The 20,528-nt window shown below is 36.2% G+C and overlaps 1 protein-coding gene across 1 annotated transcript; it reads left to right on the top strand.

Moving 5' to 3' along the window:
• Positions 1–16,286: 16,286 nt before the first annotated feature.
• LOC125472938 (squalene monooxygenase SE1-like) lies at positions 16,287–19,575 on the top strand. The gene is made up of 7 exons (XM_048575067.1): positions 16,287–16,719; positions 17,322–17,433; positions 17,553–17,730; positions 17,828–18,215; positions 18,328–18,603; positions 18,791–19,069; positions 19,191–19,575. Exons 1-7 carry the CDS (start codon positions 16,465–16,467, stop codon positions 19,293–19,295), a joined length of 1,593 nt encoding a protein of 530 aa, XP_048431024.1. The 5' UTR covers positions 16,287–16,464; the 3' UTR covers positions 19,296–19,575.
• The last annotated feature ends 953 nt before the right edge of the window (positions 19,576–20,528 follow it).

Below are 20,528 nucleotides of genomic sequence, written 5' to 3'. Positions count from 1 at the left end.
GAAATTCTCTTTTTCTATGGAAATTCATGAACGGGAAAATTGTTACAGATTATGTATTACAGGATAGAGGTTTTGTTCTTCCCTCCATGTGTTCCCTTTGTTGCTCACAGGTTTTGCTCTTCCCTCCATGTGTTCCCTTTGTTGCTCACATGTGGAAACTCCGAGACATTTTCTTTTTGAATGTTCTTTCTCACGTCAGGTTTGGTCTTCATGTTTAAATTGGTTTGGGGTGATCTCTCATTTTGATGATATTATGACCTTCTTCACTTATCCTACTTGCAAAGGCTATGGGTCTCAGATTCAACTTCTATGGTGGGGTTTAATTGGAGCCTGTTTATATTATATATGGACAGCACGTAATAAGCTTCGTTTTGACAATTAGTCGACCTTCCATTACTGCTATTGTCCGCTTAATTAATTGTCAGCTCCTTGAAATTGATTCGCTAAGCAAGGAAAACATGAAATATTCTGTGGAAGAACTTTGTATTCTTCGTGCTATTGGTTTGTCTGGTCGTCCTACCAAGTCACCTCGTGTTATTGAAGTTTTATGGAAACCACCTTCTCTACATCAGGTCAAGGTGAATACTAATGGTGTAGCTTATGGATCACCGCGATTGGCTGGTACTGGCGGTATCTTGCTTGATCATTTTGGTTCATGCATAGGGTATTTTGCTACTTCTTTAGGGGTGGCTACCTCTTTTGAAGCTGAATTATATGTTCTAATTCATGCAATAAACTTAGCTTGAGAGAAGGGTTAGCGATCCCTTTCGATTGAGTGTGATTCATCATTGGCTGTTCTTTTCATTTCTGCTTCTCATAATCGTGTTCCCTGGCATTCGAGGGTTCATTGGTTGAATTGTCGAGCGTTGCTTTCTTCTATGTGCATAAGAGCTACACATATTTTGCAAAGGGAATCAAGTGGCTGACTGTTTGGTAAATTTTAGAGTGGACCATCCTAGGGTTTATTGGTGGGACTCTTGTCCTCCTTATGCTACTATTGCGTATCATCATAAACTTTCTTTTCGCCCCAATTTTTGATTTTGTTAGGATGGGTTTTACCTTTTTTTTTTTTGTAACTGGGGCTTTCTTGTTTCAAGTAGTTTTCTACTTCTTGTTAGGGTTTTGCTTCAAAAGTTGTTTTTAGCAGGTATTTGTCACATCCCGGCCCGGGGTGGATCACTTCCCGGGCCCACTTCACCACCGTAGCACGATATTGTCTGCTTTGGGCTTACCATTCCCTCACGGTTTTGCTTTTGGGAACTCACGAGCAACTTCCCAGTGGGTCACCCATCATGGGATTGCTCTAGCCCCCTTCTCGCTTAACTTCGGAGTTCCTATGGAACCCAAAGCTAGCGAGCTCCCAAAAGGCTTCGTGCTAGGTAGAGATGGGAATATACATATAAGGATCACTCCCTTGGGCGATGTGGGATGTCACATATTGGTCTAGTTCCCCCGCTTGTATTACTTTTCCTTTTTTTCTTCATACTATTAATAAAATCAAGTAGAGAGGGGACCCGCAGGGGGTTTCTGGGTGCAACAGTCCTTTCTCCTTTGGGAGAGGGTTGGTGACTCGCACATGACTATTGACGAAGAGCTGATCTCGCCTAATCCATCTCTACAAATTATTTTAAAAAATATATATTTTATCTAACACTTTTCTTTTAATTAAATTGATCTCCAAATAACTAAAATCAATGGAAAGAAACGATAGAAAAATTCAATTTAATTTATTGGACTCATAATAATTATTTTTGTAAAAGAATTTCCCTTTTTATTGGCTGTGACGAAGTTTGTGCGTGTATTTTTATTTTTTTTGGTCAAAGTTTGTGTGCGCGTACATAGTTAATATATAGTATAGCGCATAGGGTAGGATATCTTTTACAAACCACAAAATTCTGTTACAAGAAGATATAACAAACTGAGTCATATAAACTGGCATGCATCTTCTTGTCAGCTAGATGGCAGCTTCAAGGAACTAAGCAAAATAATTATATAGTGGCACCAATTTAAGACTGTGTCAACTCCCTCCTTATAACCTAGCCCAGCCCCAACCTCACTGGCAGGACAATGTTGACATTAACGTAAGAATTTAACGATGTCTTTTTCTTTTTGTTCCTACCTCCACCAACATCATTTGAAGGTTATATTCCAAAACAAAATATATATATATATATATATATATATATATATATATTACTAATCACCAAGAGACAAGAGCGTCTGGAAATTTCATGTGGCATTTGTTAAGCATATATTAGAAGTAACATGCATGCGATGGAAGTTAAGCATGAAGAGAAGGTAAGTATACGTGAGAATGTGAATATGATTGACATTTTATCCTCTTTAATTGACAACCTTAATTAATAGAGTCTAGATATTTATAAATTATTATATGTACACAAATTATTATGATTTTTTTCCCCCAAGAATTAGATTCCCTAGATCCATTCCACGAATTCACAATGCTAAAGTTATAAGAGTTGCTAAGGAGACTCTCTTGATAGTTGGATTCTCCGTTTTTTGACACAATATTATTAGTTAAACTGTAAAGTGACAGAAAATCCATAGAGAGTTCCATTTTGAGAGACTCTCTTTAGCATTTCTCAAGTTATAATATTTTTAGGTAATTAATGAAGTAATTGAATAATAATCCATTGTACCAAACCATAGCACTGCTAAATAAGAGAATTTTTTCAGTGTACTAGATTGTGTGCCCGGCATACACAATCCGGTACATCAAAATCATAATAAAAATAATTTAATTTTTTTTTTCAGGTATCTAACCACTTGTATGATGACACTTCAGCATACTGAGCCAGATCCTGACATTGAAAAATCTCCAGCTAAATAGATCTTAACTCGCAGGATGGCCCAAAATCCGTGGCGGTAACGCTCAAAAAGTAACATGGTTTGGATTCTCTTCTCTTGGATAATAGGTTAGGAAGATTTTTCAAGAACTAATGGCAGAAGAATTGCCACCAAAGCAGTATAAATGTGTAAGGGTTTTCTTACTTCCACCAACTTCTTTTGTTTTGCTTTAAGCCTCCTAAAATTATGGAGTTGTTATAAACTTTTTATTTAAGTGTGATTGTATAAATCCTAAATTAGATTTGATTCTAGTTATTCTTCTCTATTAGGACTTGTATTTCTTGAAGGAGAATGATTTCTTCCCTCCCTTATTACTATAAATAAAGGCACTGTGCAGAGGGAATAATAACATCCTCTACACAACCTTACAAACACATCTCTCTCTATATTTTCTCTGTGCAACTGGCCCCCTCTCCCTGTCAGTTAAATATAGGCCACAACACGTTATCAGCACACTCCTACCGTTGCGCTTAGGAATCTAACGTGGAAGTTTTCTGCATCAAACCAATTCATCAATATCATCACGCAATTAGGTTCTTTCAAAACAACGGTTTTTATCTCGATATTTTTGCAGCCCTGATAGAATGAACATTCACCATAATGCAAGGCCCAGCTTTACATTTTTCAAATTTTAGATTCTACATAAATTGTGTATGCATTATATCCATAAATGTTGAATTATGTTAATTGATATTGCCATGAGTTGCATCATATCTATCCATGCATTAAATTAGATGTTGAATATGCATCATATTTCATTAATTTTATAACCTGGATTGAATTAAAAAAAAAATTAGGGTTTCATTGAACCCAACCATGTCGCATGGGCCATCCCCTTCCCTAAGCTAAGAAACCCAATCCTGGAGTCACGGCTCCAAACCCAAACCCTAAACACAAAGCCTAGATGGCGTCGCATCTCCTACACCGTTAAGTAGCATGGCCTGCAGCCATGCCTAGCCACCATAGATACCCTCCCAGACAACTTGCAGTTGTCATCAACGAGTCTTGACCGATATTCGTTTGAATCTTATCAGTTTTTCTTTTGAAATTTCCAAATAACGACATTGAGAGTTTTTACTTTCTGTTCAAATTTTTGGGTTGTCGTTGAACCCACGGCTTTTACCATGATTATTTGCACCATAACACGACCGCCTAAAGCGGTGGTGCTGATTTTCTTCTCCGCCGAGCTCACCAGCCTTTTGGGCTTCACCGTTTCTCTCAGCCCAACACCGGCCTATTGGTCACGGTGTTCCCACCACACTAGATCCCAACCGCTGTGCTGGTGTATCCGTGTCTATATTGCACACTAGTGGCACCCTTATTTGGGCCATAATCATATGGGCCTGCATTTGCAGCCTATGTTAATGCATATGGGCTTCTTACTCAAAGCCCAGCTAACAAATAACACCAGCCCAATTAGGTTTTGGTGTCTCTGTGTCCCCACTGCAGCAGAACCTAGCCCCCGTAGGGCTCTACAGGTTCCATACACCCAACCGCACTAGATCCTAGCTTGTAGATGGTGATTCAATGCACCTAACTTATGACGTACTCGATTGTGCCCCCCGGGAACACATACGCAGCGAAGCAGCGGATCCATGCCTGTTTGTCTTAGGCCTATAGCCCAACCGAGCCTAACCCAACCCAATTTTTAGGCCTGGGCACACGTTTTAAATTACTCAGCCCACTCGTGGGCTTTAGCCCATTATTTTGGGCCCCGAGTTTAAATGCCCATTTTTTTAGGCCATATGGGTTTTATAATTTTTTTCACCCATAATTTGTTTTTTGGCCCGAAGTCCAAATAATCAATTCAATTATTATCAAGACCTGAAGATCTATTTGCATATTTTCTTGTTGAATGTTTCTGTATATATATATATATATTTGTGTTTGTCTGCAAAATATGAACCTAAAGTTCATAATTATTTCGAAACCTGAAGCTTCTAGCAACATGCCTTGTTTGAAAACCTGAAGTTTTCCTTCAAAACATTACCCATGAAAACCCGAAGTTTTTTTTCATGTAAATTTAAACCAATACATGTCTATTAGAACCTGAATGTTCTACCCTTATGTGAATAGATTGATTTTTTCTCCACTACATTAACAACATCTTGTCCATTTATTTTGTAATAGGAACATGTTGAATTTGAACAAACTCGACTCCACCATTTTGGAGGTCCTTGGAATAAACTACCCCAAATGGGTCCAAGATGTGAAGCTCCATCTTACTACAAAGAATTTGTGTCCCACCATTGAAGATGTGACGGACAACCCAGTTGGCGATGCTAAAAAAACCACTACCATGATCTTCATTCGAAGACACATTCATGATGCACTGCAAACTAAGTACCTTGCTAAGGAAGATCCACGAGCACTTCAGGTCGCTTTGGCTCATCGCTTTGATCACTGAAAGGACATCTTCTTGCCTAAAGCAAGACATGACTTGCAGCATTTGCGCTTCAAGACTTTAAGTCTATGAATGAATATAATTCTGAAGTTTGTCGAATCTGATCACTTCTTAAGTTCTGTAACAAAACCTTGACCAAAGAAGATCTCCTGGAGAAGACCTATTCGACCTTCTCTGCTACTAATATTGTCCTGCAACAATAATATAAGGCTCAGAAGTTCACTAAGTTTTCAAATTTGATCTCTGTTTTACTTCTTGGTGAAAAGTAGAATCAACAGTTGATGAAAAATCATCAAGCTTGACCTACTAGGGTTACTGATGTGCCTAAAACAAATTCTAGCACAAACTGACGTCTAAAACGCCAACATAGGCGTGGTAGGGTTGGCCAAAAGCCACATTGTCAAGGTTAACAGAGCCAAGGCCCACCTAAGGAAGGAAACCGAGCCCAGAAGTGCCCTAAAACCTCTCTCTCAAGGCCCTAAACCATGGAGGCTGACATGTGCTATCATTGTGGTTCAAAGGACCATTGGTACTGTGTTTATCGAGCTCCCCATAAGGTTGTAATTGAATGTCATTCTCATCATCAGAAGTTTGAATCAAACTTTATGCAAGTGGAAGAACCAAAGAGTACCAAGATGAAGGTTTCTGACTTTCAGGAGGATACCAACCATCTGGAAGATTAGAATCTTAGTATGAACTATTTTTTAGTTAAATTTAGAACCCTGGGGGCCAAATTCCACCTACCCTGTTGTAGATGTCAAGAAGGTAAGAGATAGAATTATGGCAATCAATATTGTAAAAGGACAAAAACTCATCAATGCGATTAGTGTGTACACACCTCAAGTAAGGTTGGATACGAGTTTAAAGGAGAAATTTTGGGAAGACCTTGGAGACTTGGTGCAAGGAATCACTCAGAAAGTGAAGGTATTTATAGGAGGAGATTTAAATGGACTAGCGGGCAAGGAGACAAGCAACTATGGAGGTTTTCATGGTGGCCATGGTTTTTGGGAGAGAAACGAGGATGGGGAAGCCATCTTGATTTTGCAATGGCATGGGATCTCTTCCTAGCCAACACCTTATTTAAGAAGAGAGAAGAACATGTCATCATCTACAGGAGTGGGTCTTCAAAAACACAAATAGATTTTCTTTTAATAAGGAAAGGGGATTGTATAACTTATAAGGATTGCAAAGTTATACCGAGAGAGAGCTTGGTAATCAACATCGCTTGTTGGTGATCGATGTACATATCAAAAGAGAGAGAAAAAGGAACAAGACCTTGAAATGCCCAAGAACTAGATGGTAGAATCTAAAAGGTGAAAAACAAGCCATTTTCAAAGATAAAGTAATCAACCAATGCTTTGGGATTGAGAGGGGGAAGCTAGCCAAATGTGGGATTCCTTGGGTAGTTGTATCCAAAAAGTAGTAAAAGGGGTATTAGGGGAGTCTCAGGGCTTTGCTCCACACCAAAAGAAATCTTGGTGGTGGCAGGAGGAGGTACAGAAAAAGTTTAAGGCCAAGAAGGAATGTTTTAAAGCCTTGTACAAGGATAGGACCAATGAAAATGATGAAAGGTATAGAATAGCAAAAAAGGAGGCGAAGAAAGCTGTGAGAGAAGCTAAACTAGTGACTTTTGACGATATGTATAAGCGACTAGACACCAAAGACTGAGAGTTGGATATCTATAAACTAGCTAGAGCAGGGGGAAAATTCAAGGGACCTAAACCAAAGACAGATTGAAAGGTTATTTTCATAATTTTTCAATGAAGGACATGAAAGGAGTACTTCTTTAGGGGAGTTGAGTAACTCAGAAGAGTGTAGAAATTACTTCTTTTACCGCCGAATTAGGAAGGAAGAAGCGGTTGTAGCTTTGAAAAAAGATGAAGCTTAGAAAAACAGTGAGCCCAAATGATATACCGTTCGAAGTATGGAAAGTCTTGGAAGAAATGGGTATAGCATGGCTCACACACCTTTTCAATAGGATCTTAAAAGTGAAGAAGATGCCAAATGAGTGACAAAATATCACTTTGGTGCCTAGCTACAAGAATAAGGGCAACGTATAAAATTGCATGAACTATAAGGGTATTAAGTTAATGAGTCATACAATGAAGCTTTGGGAGACAATAACTAAGCATAGACTAAGGCAAGAGACACGGGTCTTGGACAACCAATTCGAGTTCATGCCAGGGCGTTCAATCATGGAGGCAATCTATCTCTTACAAAGATCTATGGAAAGATATAGAGATATGAAAAAGGATTTACACATGGTCTTTATAGATTTGGAAAAAGCGTATGATAGGATCCCAAAAGACATTCTTTGAGGATTTTAGAAAGGAAATGAGTACGAGTAGCATATATCCAAGCTATAAAGGATATGTATGATGGAGCAAGGACCGCCATAAGAACTCACGAAGGACAAGCCAAAAGCTTTCCCATAACTATAAGGTTACATCAAGGCTCATCTTTAAGTCCTTACCATTTTGCATTGGTAATGGATGAGTTAATGGGACAAATTCAAGATAATATTTGTTGGTGTATGCTTTTCACAGATGATGTAGTGTTGATAGATGAAACTCAGGAATGAGTAAATGCGAAGCTTAACTTTAGAGAGAAGTGCTGAAATCTAAAGGTCTTCGCCTAAGTTGGTCAAAGACAGAGTCTATGGAGTGCAAGTTCAGTGCAAACGGAGGCACAAATGAGTTAGGGGTGAAGATTGAAGGAAATATGAGAAAAAATTGATTACGATGGTTTAAACATTTGAAACAAGGCCTACTGACGCTCCAATAAGAAGATGGGATTATGGGACAGAGGTTTAAGGTCGAAGGGGTAGAGGAAAACCTAGTAAGACTTTGAAAAAGACTCTAAGAAAATACTTAGAGTACTTGGATCTAACGAAAGATGAGGCACAGAACCGAGCGCAATGGCGATTCAGGATTCATACAGCCGACCCCATTTAGTGAGAAAATGCTTCGTTGTTGTTCTTGTTGATGATAATTATTTTTCATGTTGACAAATGAAGTGGAAACTGATGTGCTTTTTCATTTTGTGAAAGAAAAAACGACATGAGAGTCGAATAATCTTGTTGATTAATCATATCTTTATCGCATATACGTGACATTGCCCTCTTCTCTTCATGCTTTTTTATATCCTTTAGATGAATTAAAAAAATAAAAAAAAGTTGTATCATATGATATCATATATGTGATCAATGTTTTATAAGTATAATGTTGAAGATTAATATTTTGTAAGGGTGGTAATTCATACTCTTAAACTTGATAATCATGGATAACCAGTCAAATGGAACAGATTTGGAATGAGAATTCGGCTATATTTTGAATATGGTTATTGAGGTCTCTAATCCATATCCATCACCGAATCCGAACCTAGTAACACACACACACACACACACACACACAATTCCTATATAATATACTTGTATTAAATAATAGTACACACACACACACACACACACACACACACACACACACACACACAGTGCCTTTATACAAAGGGATCCCCATATTTTGGTAAAAATGAGGACTAGTTGTGGGGCCTGTTATATATCGAACTTCAATGATCCGGATTGTTTATTTTCTAAGTCTTCATTCATAGATCATCCTTACAAAACATCAATTCGATTTGAAACTATTTACTTATTTGAATGTCATGATGAAATTTGAAAGTTTCTTAGAACATAGTGTTCGTCAATTTCTTTGAACTCAATTAGAGACCTCAAACATTTTTGGTTTGGTTAATATTTTGTAAGGATGATTTAGAAAGTGCAACTTGAAAAACTAATGGTTCGAATCATTGAAGTTTGATGTGTTGTGGGCCGCACAACTAGTCTCCATTTTTACCCAAAAGTGGGGTTCCCTTTATATAAAGGGTCTTTGTGTATATATTATTTAGCGAACGTATTACCTTGAGAATATAAAAGTTGTATTGTGTGAGTTGCATTTGTGGGAAAGTTCAAAAGTTTTGAATCAAAATCGATGAGAATTCAATGGTGCTTATGGGAGATATCAAAGATTAGCCAACATCATCAATATTTTAAATTCTTTTGTTGAACAATAGGTTTTGTTAGATTAGGTCACCGACAACGTTTGAACCCACGCCGTCATGCAAGGGCTCAACATTTTCCACCATTGTGGTAAGGGGTCACTTGCCAATGTTTTAAATTCAATGCCTTAATTTTTATACTCTACAAGATCGGTTCGTTGAATCAATGTATACATCAAATATTCTAGGTTTATCATCTCTCTTCAAAGTCTCAAAGTCAAGGAATTGGTCAATATTTAATGACGAAATTAGCATCTACTAAATTATACTGCGTCAATTGAATAAATATATTTTTTTTATTGACAAAGATTTGGATATATAACCGTTAACTGATGGAGAATCCATTACCTGGTGAATATGGTTATGGATAATCTCCGATGGTTAATTTGTTGTATGGATATATTAATTTTCCAGTCCCATTGTGTTTTATATATGTCCTTGAACGAAGTATGTAAAGCCTTATAATTAAATTTCTTAATTTATGCATCCTTAATCAAAATTTTAATTTGAATATTTAAATATGAATATATAACCACTTTTTTGAAAATTGCTAAAAGAAAATTTGATAAAATATATTTAATGTCTAATGGAGGTACTATATACGAACACAAATAAAACTAGTCTACCAATCATCTAAGAAAATAGTTCAAAGAAATATCATCTTCATGCATTTATAAATCTGTATTAGTAAATAAGATGATATATATTATACACATATACATATACATATATATATACATACATATATAGGCCCTTTAACAAGAGGGATCCCAATTTTTTTTTATTGAAATGGGGACATCCTCTTGACCGTTGGATTGGCTTTAATAAAATTATATTAGTTAACACAATTAACTTGAGATGTGGATGAAAGAAAAAATTGAGATGCGGATTAGTAGCAAGGAAAAGGAAAACTAATATGTAATTCTAAAATTATTTTTTTTAAAAAAAATAAAAAGCATTGTTATTGACACTCCAAGTTTTATATTCAAAAAGAAAAATTTTCTTTTGACGAGTACACAGTTAGATTTTTTGAGGCCAATAGTTCTCAAAGATAATTCTATAAATAAAGAATAACTTTGATCACAATTTTTTTTTTTGAAGGTAAAAATTCTTTAAACGAAAAAGCCTTTAGCACAACCAGTTCCAATACAATCAAACTTCAAGGTCATGAAAGCTAAATCAAGAAGACAACAATTCTAAAAGGTGAAGGTTAGCCACCGACAGGCCAACATTAGCTGATTTGTTGGCCACAAAGTTTGCTTCCCGAAAAACATGATGTTAGTTGATATTCAAAAAGCCATAAACAAGTCATTTGATGTCTTCAATGATTGGAAGGAGATGCAAAGGAGGCTTCCACTCCCCTTCACAAGCTTAATAATCAATAAAGAATCATCTTTGACTTCAAGCAACTTAACAATTTAATAAAAACCAATTTCACGCACATCCGCTGACAGAGGCGAAATCCAATCGGACCAACCCATGGTCTCTGATTAAGAGAGAGTGAGGTGGATTGGGGGGTATGGTTGAATCTGATAACGATTGCCTACATATTTCCGGAAATGATAATCAAACCACGGGCATAATTCTAAGAAAGAATGTTGTGAACCATCCTTGATCAGTAGCCTATGACGAGGCGTTGGGATACGAGTTCTCCGTAGACATGTCTACGCTTAGATGGTAGCGTAAAGGCCTCTGTTACGCGTTATGAGAATATGTGTGTAGTAAAGAATATAAGACTTAGAGAGAGAAGTCGAAGAGAGAGAGATGTGATGTCTAGTGATGTCTATAAGTCTGAGAGAGAGAGGGAGAGAGAAAGAGAGAGAAAGATAGAAGTCGATGTTTATGGTAGTCTTGTAGAGAATAAAGTGGTCCTCCTAGGGAGAGATAGATCTGAGAAAGAGAGGTCCAAGTCGCCTGATAAATACCCAGGCTTGTGTATTTATATGGATCTTCAAAGTTCTTGTAGGGAAAATAATCTTCATCAAATTAGGAGACTATCTAAGAGGAAATCTATTAAAGATACCCAATCTTCCTAGAATCATGATTATAATGCCCAATCCCTAAAATATCATAGTTTGACTTTAACTAGAGTTTCCTTTACTTGGGAGACAAGTAATATCTTCAATATGCCTAAGCTTATCCTCTCGGGCTACACTTCATGGGCTTCAAGCATACCGATCATTCTCTCCACGTGTTATGGGCCAAAAAATCATGGTCCCACATGAATATTGAACCTAACCCAAAATAGACTAAACTCAATAATGACTTACAAAATAGTATATGAAGTTTACTTTACAAATAAATGAGGAATCCTAGCTCCCTTCCCCACTTGCCTTTCCCAACTTGCATTTTCCCACTTGTCTTTCTCACTCAATAAATGTCATGTGGACTTATCTTACACCTAAATATATGTATTAATTGTGTTTAAAACTTCTTTCTTCTCTTTCCACTAATGCCCTTAATTAAATCTCATATATCAACCAAATCATTAAATTATTCACTAAAATTTGAAATTTAATTATTTTAATTAATATTGTTTTTTTATACAAGTTTATTTTTTTGTACTCTCCTTCTTTTTAGCCAAAAGGTCCCTAAAATTGGCATAATTCCTCACTATGGTCCCTAAAATCGGCAGAAATAATCTCTGAGTTTGCCCACCATCAATCATTTTGGTCATTCCGGAGAAAATCTCCATTAAATAAGGATAAAATGACAAAACTACCCTCAATTTTTTGGCCCATTGTTGATTAAATTAAGGTTATTTTTGTCATTTTGGTCCATATTTAACATAATTTTCCATTGAATAACCAAAATGATTGATGGTGGACAAAGTCAATGACCACTTTTATTAATTTCAAATCTGAGGGATCAAAGTAAGAAGTTATGCCAATCACAGGGACCACTTCTGGTTTTAGGCTCTCATAGGGTTTTGGACTCTCCTTTGACGTTCTGGTTTTAGGGTAGAGCTCACTGCTAGTTCAAATACCGCCAAATAGATGTACACGTCCCCTTCTGCTTCCAGCATGGATAGTAAAAGGGTGAAGTCAGGTACCGCTTCAAATTTTCTTTTGCTTCAACCCAATTATTTTTCTTATTCAATTAATATTTGGAGGACCCACTCTTCAAAACAAATAAATAAAAATTTAATTTTTATGATCAGTAATTGGGGCATTACTAGGACCCACATAATAGAATATTAAAAAATAATTTGACATCAAATTATCACATATATCAAAATTGTTAGCACAAAATAGAGATGTCAATCCACATAGAATTGGCATATCAGTTGGAGCTTCTATCTACCTTCAAATTTTATTACGTGACATTCCACTTAGGATTTACCATATCCTTTGGATTTTTTTTTTTAAATTATCATCAGTAAATGAGGGTTCGAAACTATTACAATAATTTAGGAATAGAGAGTTTTGAACTTGAAACATATGGGTGAAAACTTAACATCCTATCTACTAGAATATTGGACCACGTGCCACCTTTGGATATGGTCTTAGGTACTTAATCCATATTTTAATGATTTGATTGTCATATGTGATTTAATTAGGGGCATTATTGAAAAGGGAAGAAAGAAATTTTAAACACAACTAATACACAAATTTAAGTGTAAAATAAGTTCACATGAAATAGATAAAGTGGAAAAAGCAAATAAAAATGATAAGTAACGAAGGTGTTAAATTTAGCTTGCATTCCTCTAAATAAATTTGGTTGATTTGATAAAAAAAATTGTTAATTTTGTAACAATAAAAACTAGTTTTGCCAAACCTCTTAGTGGTTGGTAACTATTCTAAAAATAAAATAACCTCTAACAAACTTACCAAATAAGAAATTAAAAAAAAAAAAACAAAAACACAACAAGAAGGTCATACATGGTTAACATTAAATAATCAAAGATTGACAAAGTATTGCTCCCCACTGATGATGACTTTGACCCAACTTCCCCGTTGCCCCTCATTTCTCCATAATATTAATTTGATCATTTGCTTGTTAACTTCTAATATAATAGACTATATGATTAATCAATGATTTCTCTTTTGTTCATATATGTAATTGGTTACAATGACTGTATCTGCAGCTCCTAGTTTGTTTCCCACGGTTTTTTCAGAAACCTTTGAAAATACAACCCTAGTTAATAATTGGATTTATAAATTCCATGAAATCAACAAATATTGGATTTGTATTTATAAATTATTATGTGCACAGCTAATGTCCACGTGCGTATCATGCAGCAAAGCAGTGTTTGACCAAACTTGGTCTCAATTGGAGAGCTAGCAAAGCTCCCATTGGTAGTGTCACTCTTTTGACTAAGTTTTCAAAATAAACTCGCATGTGGTTCACTCTACCATCTCTGCAAGTGAGATCTTTATTCAAATGTAAATATATCTTATATTCTTTTATGAATAATGTATTTTTATTATATAGCTTTTATCATAATTATATCGTTTAATTATTTAAATATATTAAATAAATGAATGTTAATTACTTAATTTGCTTCAATTGGAATATCAATTTGTTTATACATTTAAATGACTAAACGATCTCTAATTTGAATGATTTTTTTTTATTTGATTGATCTTTAATTTTTTTGGACAATAGGATTACACAATAGGAATTTGATAAAATATTATACAATTAATATACGAGACATTCTACCCGTAATATCAACGAGGCTGTATGTAATAAAGCACAATACCTAGTATGTTGGCACAATATCAGTCATCTTGATTGTGGACTGACTGTTGGGCGTAAAAAGTTTATCATGGTATTAAAGCAGGCTATTCTCTTGACACGTCCTATACTCGACTTAATGATATGGACTGTTGGACTGACTGTTAGGCGTAAAAAGTTCTAGCTTAATGATATGGATTGAACGAATGGGCATTTGAAAAGATTGACGTTGGCTCCAGTGACTGAAAATACTAATCGAGGCGTTAGCTTCGGTATAATGACTTGACCAGTTCGATATGGGAACTGGTTTCACTTGTGACCCCGTGTGAGTTGTGGGAAGGTATGTTGAAGAATAGGATCTCACATTGAGCATTTTACAAAATAATATACAATTAATATATGGGAGAATCAACCCCTAATTTCACCTAAACCTTTTGTGAAAAAAAAAAAAAAAAACCAAGACATGTGGTTAAGTTGGGACAATATCAGTGATGTTGGTGGTGGATTATATTAGGCTTATAAAGTTTATCACAATTGAAAATTAAGATTGGATAATTCCAAATATGAAATTTATATGGCTATATGTTGCCGCAAGAGGTGAAATGTTTCCATTCACCATGGGGATGCAAGTATTATCTAAATATTAAAACAAGCATGGACACAAAGTTAAGAATTACTCTAGTGAGGGCCACTTCATGTGAAACGATCTCCGATATTTATGATTTTATAGCATGAAATATATTCTAAAGTTTGAATGGCTAAACAATTTTCGACATAAGGTTTTGATAAGTCCAAGTTAAAAGGGATATTGTTCCAGATAAGAGTTCCGCCGAGAATCTCATCGGTGTATAAAGGCAGGCCTCGGCAAAGTAGTAATACTTAGGAAATGAGTCTTCGTGAAAAAGGTTCGTCGAGGATCTAAGCTTTATATTGTTGAATCCCATATCGGCTAGAGGGGAAGGAGAAAAACAATTTAAATAGATTCTATTTAAATTGCTATTCTCTTTGCCCTCTAGCCGACATGTGATTCAACACATATAGGATTCAACCAATGTGTTTTCATCTAGATTCATTAAACGGATAAGGTGAACTCCAGGGAATCCTAACCCGAGATAGATATGAATTGGTTATGGAAACAACGATGTGCGGAAAATAGTTCAAGTTCTTGGTGGATTATGATTGTTGCTTAGGCCTATGGATACTATAAATACATGACTTTATGCAATGAAGAATATGTCTCAAACCAAACAATTATCAAATCTTTATACGACCCATCGCTGATTGTCAACCCTTTGTTCGATTCGCTACATGATTAACTACTGTATAACATTGTTACCAACGTTCATCGAAACTTGTGATGACATCTATCGATAGCTACTGTTTTTTTTCTAGCATTTACTTCTGTCAAACTGTGCTCAGGCTAGCAGATTGTCAAGACCCGCCTGTCAAAACTTCTTGAGTAAAGCATTACACCGGACATATGGTGCGCACAACTGGGTTGCACACAAGAAAAAGGAGAAGGAAGACACGAGAAAGGGAAAAAAAAAATTGGAGAAGGAAGAAGCAACAATAGTTGTAATTAAACATTATTCCCTCTCTACTTAGTTGGGGTCAAAAATAAATCTATTGACAAATATCCATGGGGTTTGAAATCTGTTGGATCATGATTAGCTATTAACTCTAAGGTGGCTCCACTGCTAGTCATACTTACATACACTATTAACATGATCTCCAATCTTTACTCAATCAATTAATTAGAAAGGTTGCTCGCATCCAAACTCCCATCCAAATGCCACATTTAGCAAAAATCATACTGATACATAAGTTGATGATGATGATGGTGAAATTCATTGGTTGACCATTATAGTAAAGTCCAATAAGATTAGAGAATTTTTATGATGCTCCCAATACAGAATATTTCAGATTTTTATTACCATTAAAATTTTTATTAAAATAAAAAAAATTTAACGGTTAAATAATTTGAAATATTACACACTCCGAAACACCATAAAATTTTCGCAAAAACTAACAGCATTGTGTGGCAATTAAGACTATTAAATTGTCCACCAGTGACTCTCTTTGTCCTCTCTAGTTCACACCATTTATACCCTAGGCTCACCTACATCCTACCACAACCTCCATCAAAATTAAAAAAATGGGCTTCAAAAGTCCATCGTTGGTGGGCGCCAACACGTTTTATTAAAAACCCAACCCTATAAGCTTTTGCTCGACAATTCTCTATATAAACGCTTTCAAGTTCCTATTGCTCTCTCATAACCATAAGCGCTTTCTTTTTCTCTCTTCTCTCTGCTCTCTGCTCTTCACATTCGCAACCAAAAACCACACGTAAAAAAAAAAAAAGCTCAAAGCAGCTTTCGTACTGCGAAAATAGCCAAAACCCAAATCCCCATTTTTCAAATTTTCAGTTGTGGTCGATATTTATTTTGATATCCGAGATGGATTACCAGTATGTTCTTGGTGGGGTGTTGGTTTCTCTGCTGGGCTCTGTTTTCTTCATGATCATCAACACCACTCTCAACGGCGAGAAGAAGAAGGTGGTCGAGAAAGTTTCCAACGGCGTTAACGGAAATGGTTACGTGAGGATGCCGTCCCAGAACGGTAATTTTCAACCTGAGAGTGCCAGTGGCACGGACGTTGTCATTGTCGGTGCCGGAGTTGCCGGTGCTGCCCTTGCTTACACTCTTGCGAAGGTCACAAAATAATTCTCTCTACCTATAGAATGAATATTATGGTTTTTAAACAGTTTCCAAGTTCCTTAATATAATTATTTTAATTGAAAAAATTTAGAATTATGATGGTGAATAAATGAGAAGAAGTTTCCTGTTTGGTGACGGAGAAAATTAAAGAAAATTTGCATTTCATTGCTGTTGAACAGAAGACGCAGTCAATTAATCATGACTAGAACCTGTTAAGTACTTTTTAAATTCTATTCTCCTCAACAGCCCAGCTAAGCTAAAAGTTAATTAAGCAGTCTAAGCTTCAAACTGTTTTCTGACTTTTTCTTTTTTATTAATCTCTCATTTTTTTTTTTTAGAAGTAAAGGGACTTAAATATATGCTATGAATTTTTAAATGAACTCTTTCTTCCCTTGATTTGTTTGTTTTGGGAGAAGATTTCAACTGTGCACTCCAAGCCATTTAATTATTCTTTTTTCACACTGCTAAACTTGGGTATCTTATTGTAAATAGTTCTTTTTGAGAATGCTAGCAAATTAAGCATTCAGATCTTGGTTAACAATCTTTGATCATTTGAGCTTTTGAGTCTAAACATATGTTTTTCTTCATTGTTATAGGACGGACGCCGGGTACATTTGATCGAAAGAGACTTGAGTGAGCCAGATAGAATTGTTGGTGAACTATTGCAGCCTGGAGGCTATCTCAAATTGATTGAGTTGGGTCTTGAAGGTAAGCACTTGCTTAAAATAGTTTTTAATCAATTTTCATAGTTTCTATTCTAATTGAGTAATTAGTACTAGATTTCTCACGCATCGATTTTGATCAACAATCTTTATTGTGGCTTGTAGACTGTGCAAATGAGTCCATTGACGCTCAAAAAGTATTTGGTTATGCTCTCTACAAAGATGGGAACGACACAAAACTGTCTTATCCCTTGGAAAACTATCCTTCAGATATCGCCGGAAGAAGTTTCCACAACGGACGTTTCATCCAAAAAATGCGTGAAAGGGCTTCAGTTCTTAAAAAGTACTACCCATTTTTCGATGTTTTCGTGGTCTTTCGATTGTTTTGATATTTTATATTTTTCAATATGTTGCTCATGTCCCTCGAATTTTCTCTACAGCGTGACACTAGAACAAGGAACTGTGACAACCCTAATTGAAGAAAAGGGCACCGTCAAGGGTGTGATGTACAAGAACAAGGCTGGAGAGGAGATGATATCAAATGCTCCATTAACAATAGTATGCGATGGGTGCTTTTCAAATCTCCGCCGCAATCTCTGTACTTCCAAGGTTGACAATCCTTCTTGCTTCGTCGGCTTGATCTTGGAGAACTGTGATCTTCCTCATGCAAACCACGGACACGTGATTTTGGGAGACCCATCACCTATCTTATTTTACCCTATTAGTGGTACCGAAGTTCGTTGTTTGGTAGATGTTCCCGGCACAAAAGTACCTTCAGTAGCTAATGGTGAAATGGCCAAGTACTTGAAAAATGTGGTTGCTCCTCAGGTATCTATTATTTGCTTCACATATAGAACTTCTAATTTCTAGTCATTTTGATCTCAATCTGACAAATATTCAACAATCGAAAGGGACTAATCCGAGGACTTTGGTATTTCAGGTTCCCCCTCAACTCTTTAGATCTTTTCTCGCAGCAGTTGAGAAAGGAAACATCAGAACAATGCAAAACAAAAGCATGCCTGCTACTCCTCAACCCACTCCCGGTGCAATTTTGTTAGGGGATGCATTCAACATGAGACATCCTTTGACCGGAGGAGGAATGACCGTTGCTCTTTCCGACATTGTTCTTCTAAGGGATCTTCTTAGACCCCTAACTGATCTCAACGACGCACCAGCTTTGTGCGAATATCTAGAATCATTCTACACACTTCGCAAGGTATAAATCAGCATTCATATACATTATTTATGTTCACTTGTTAGTTTGATATGCTATGTTATAATATCCTTCAAAGTCTTACAAACATTACACTTGACATATCTTAGCAAACAAACATATATATCATGTATGTGAAATGTTTGCAATTTCTTCTTTGTTGATAATCGTGGTTTGTTTTGAATTGCAGCCTGTGTCATCTACCATAAACACATTGGCCGGTGCCTTGTACAAGGTGTTTTGTGCATCACCTGATCCGGCAAGACAGGAAATGAGGGAAGCTTGTTTCGATTATTTGAGCCTCGGAGGCATATGTGCAAGGGGACCAGTATCTCTACTCTCTGGCCTCAATCCTCGTCCGATCCACCTTTTTCTCCATTTCTTTGCCGTGGCTGTCTATGGAGTAGGTCGCTTAATGATTCCATTCCCTACGCCTAAACGTGTATGGCTCGGGACCAGATTGCTCTTGGTACGTTCACTAAATATCCCAGACTCCCAGTACTTTCTCACATCACTATGCTTGTCAATTACAAAATGATACATACTAAACTTTTCAATTAAACTAGACTTTATGATTTTTTTGTTTTCAGGGTGCATCAGGAATTATATTCCCCATTATTAAAGGTGAAGGAGTTAGACAAATGTTCTTTCCTGCAACAATCCCAGCATATTACAGAGCTCCTCCTCTTAAATGAAGAATTGGAAACAAGCATACATGAAGAGGATAAAAAAATGAAGAACCGTAATCGCTTTTAATTGCTACGAGAAACTAATTGTATCTTATCAGCAGAAACCTCCCCAAAAATAAAATCACGGTGCGTGGTTAATGCCTGTAAACAGGAGAGAAAGAAATTACATATGTTCTTAATTCTTTTTAGCATTTGTTGTTCTGCAAAAAGAGAACAAGACTCCCTCAAGAAACTTGTATCAAACTCTAGCAGTTCGTAAATAATTCGCACTTAATCTTTGGCTTAATTATGTTCTACACGTTAAAGATCTTCAACTCTTGCACGTTTCCAGCCTTTTTTCAAGTTTCGAAGTTTCAACCTACCCTAGCTTTTGGATTTTCGTAGTTTCACACGAATATGCTTTTGGGGTCAACTGCTTCTGGCTTGTCAAATCCCAACTAACACAACTTTATCTCCATTGGCACTGGCGATCCACATTGGTATGCTCTATCCGTCTCGTCAACTATTGCTACACATGCAACTGTCTCATGTTCATTTAACGTTTTCATTTAATTATAACTGTCAAGATGCTTAACAAAATATCTCAAACGACTTGAGATATCCAAAAATAACTAGCCAAATTGGTATTCAAGCTTTATCTTGTCTGCAAAGTAAAATTCTTGGATTCGCCATTGTTTATTACCGACGAGTTTCTTGTGAAACACGCATGAAAAGTTACACTTTTAACGTGAGAAGATACTATATATATTTGAAGGGACCACATAAATATAAAGGGGCTGAATTGGTAGTTGCTTTGCATTATGTACATACATATGTTGTTGTTTTGTCCACTTCTTTTGTCTCTTTTCTTTTTTTTCTTCTTATGCATAATTATTCACACGTCACACATTTGGCCAAAGGACAGATTTTTGAATTATCAATTTTGGCGTGCTGTGAAGAGAAAGATATCCATAATACGGTGATATGTGACATTTAAGTATATAATAAAAGGCAAAGGGTCCATGGGAAGAGAGGGCCATATAACCTAACACTTGTCTTAAATTATTAATTGTATATGTTTCAATTTTGGTAGGCTGAGTCTGAACCTGACCTAACTTTTATTCAACTCGCAATTCGATCACTAACCTCAAGTCTCCGTCCAAAACTTCTCTAAATTGCTAATTCCAAAATAATCCAGCCCACGCCATAACTCAACGATATATAACATATAATAAAGGACATGATGGGATGCATGTGATG

This window comes from the organism of the source record quoted next, unplaced genomic scaffold (assembly GCF_019419815.1).
Source record: "Pyrus x bretschneideri cultivar Hongxiangsu unplaced genomic scaffold, Pyrus_bretschneideri_v1 Contig77, whole genome shotgun sequence".
Classification (NCBI taxonomy): Eukaryota; Viridiplantae; Streptophyta; class Magnoliopsida; order Rosales; family Rosaceae; genus Pyrus; species Pyrus x bretschneideri.
Note: the sequence above shows the minus strand (reverse complement) of the source record. Positions and strands in the feature narration are given on the sequence as shown.

Excerpts from the sequence above, each read along its gene's own strand:
- LOC125472938 (XM_048575067.1), top strand. The coding sequence starts at position 16,465 with ATGGATTACCAGTATGTTCTTGGTGGGGTGTTGGTTTCTCTGCTGGGC. Across the intron at positions 16,720-17,321 it reads TTGCTTACACTCTTGCGAAG|GACGGACGCCGGGTACATTT; the intron begins GTCACAAAATAA and ends TCATTGTTATAG. Across the intron at positions 17,434-17,552 it reads GATTGAGTTGGGTCTTGAAG|ACTGTGCAAATGAGTCCATT; the intron begins GTAAGCACTTGC and ends TGTGGCTTGTAG.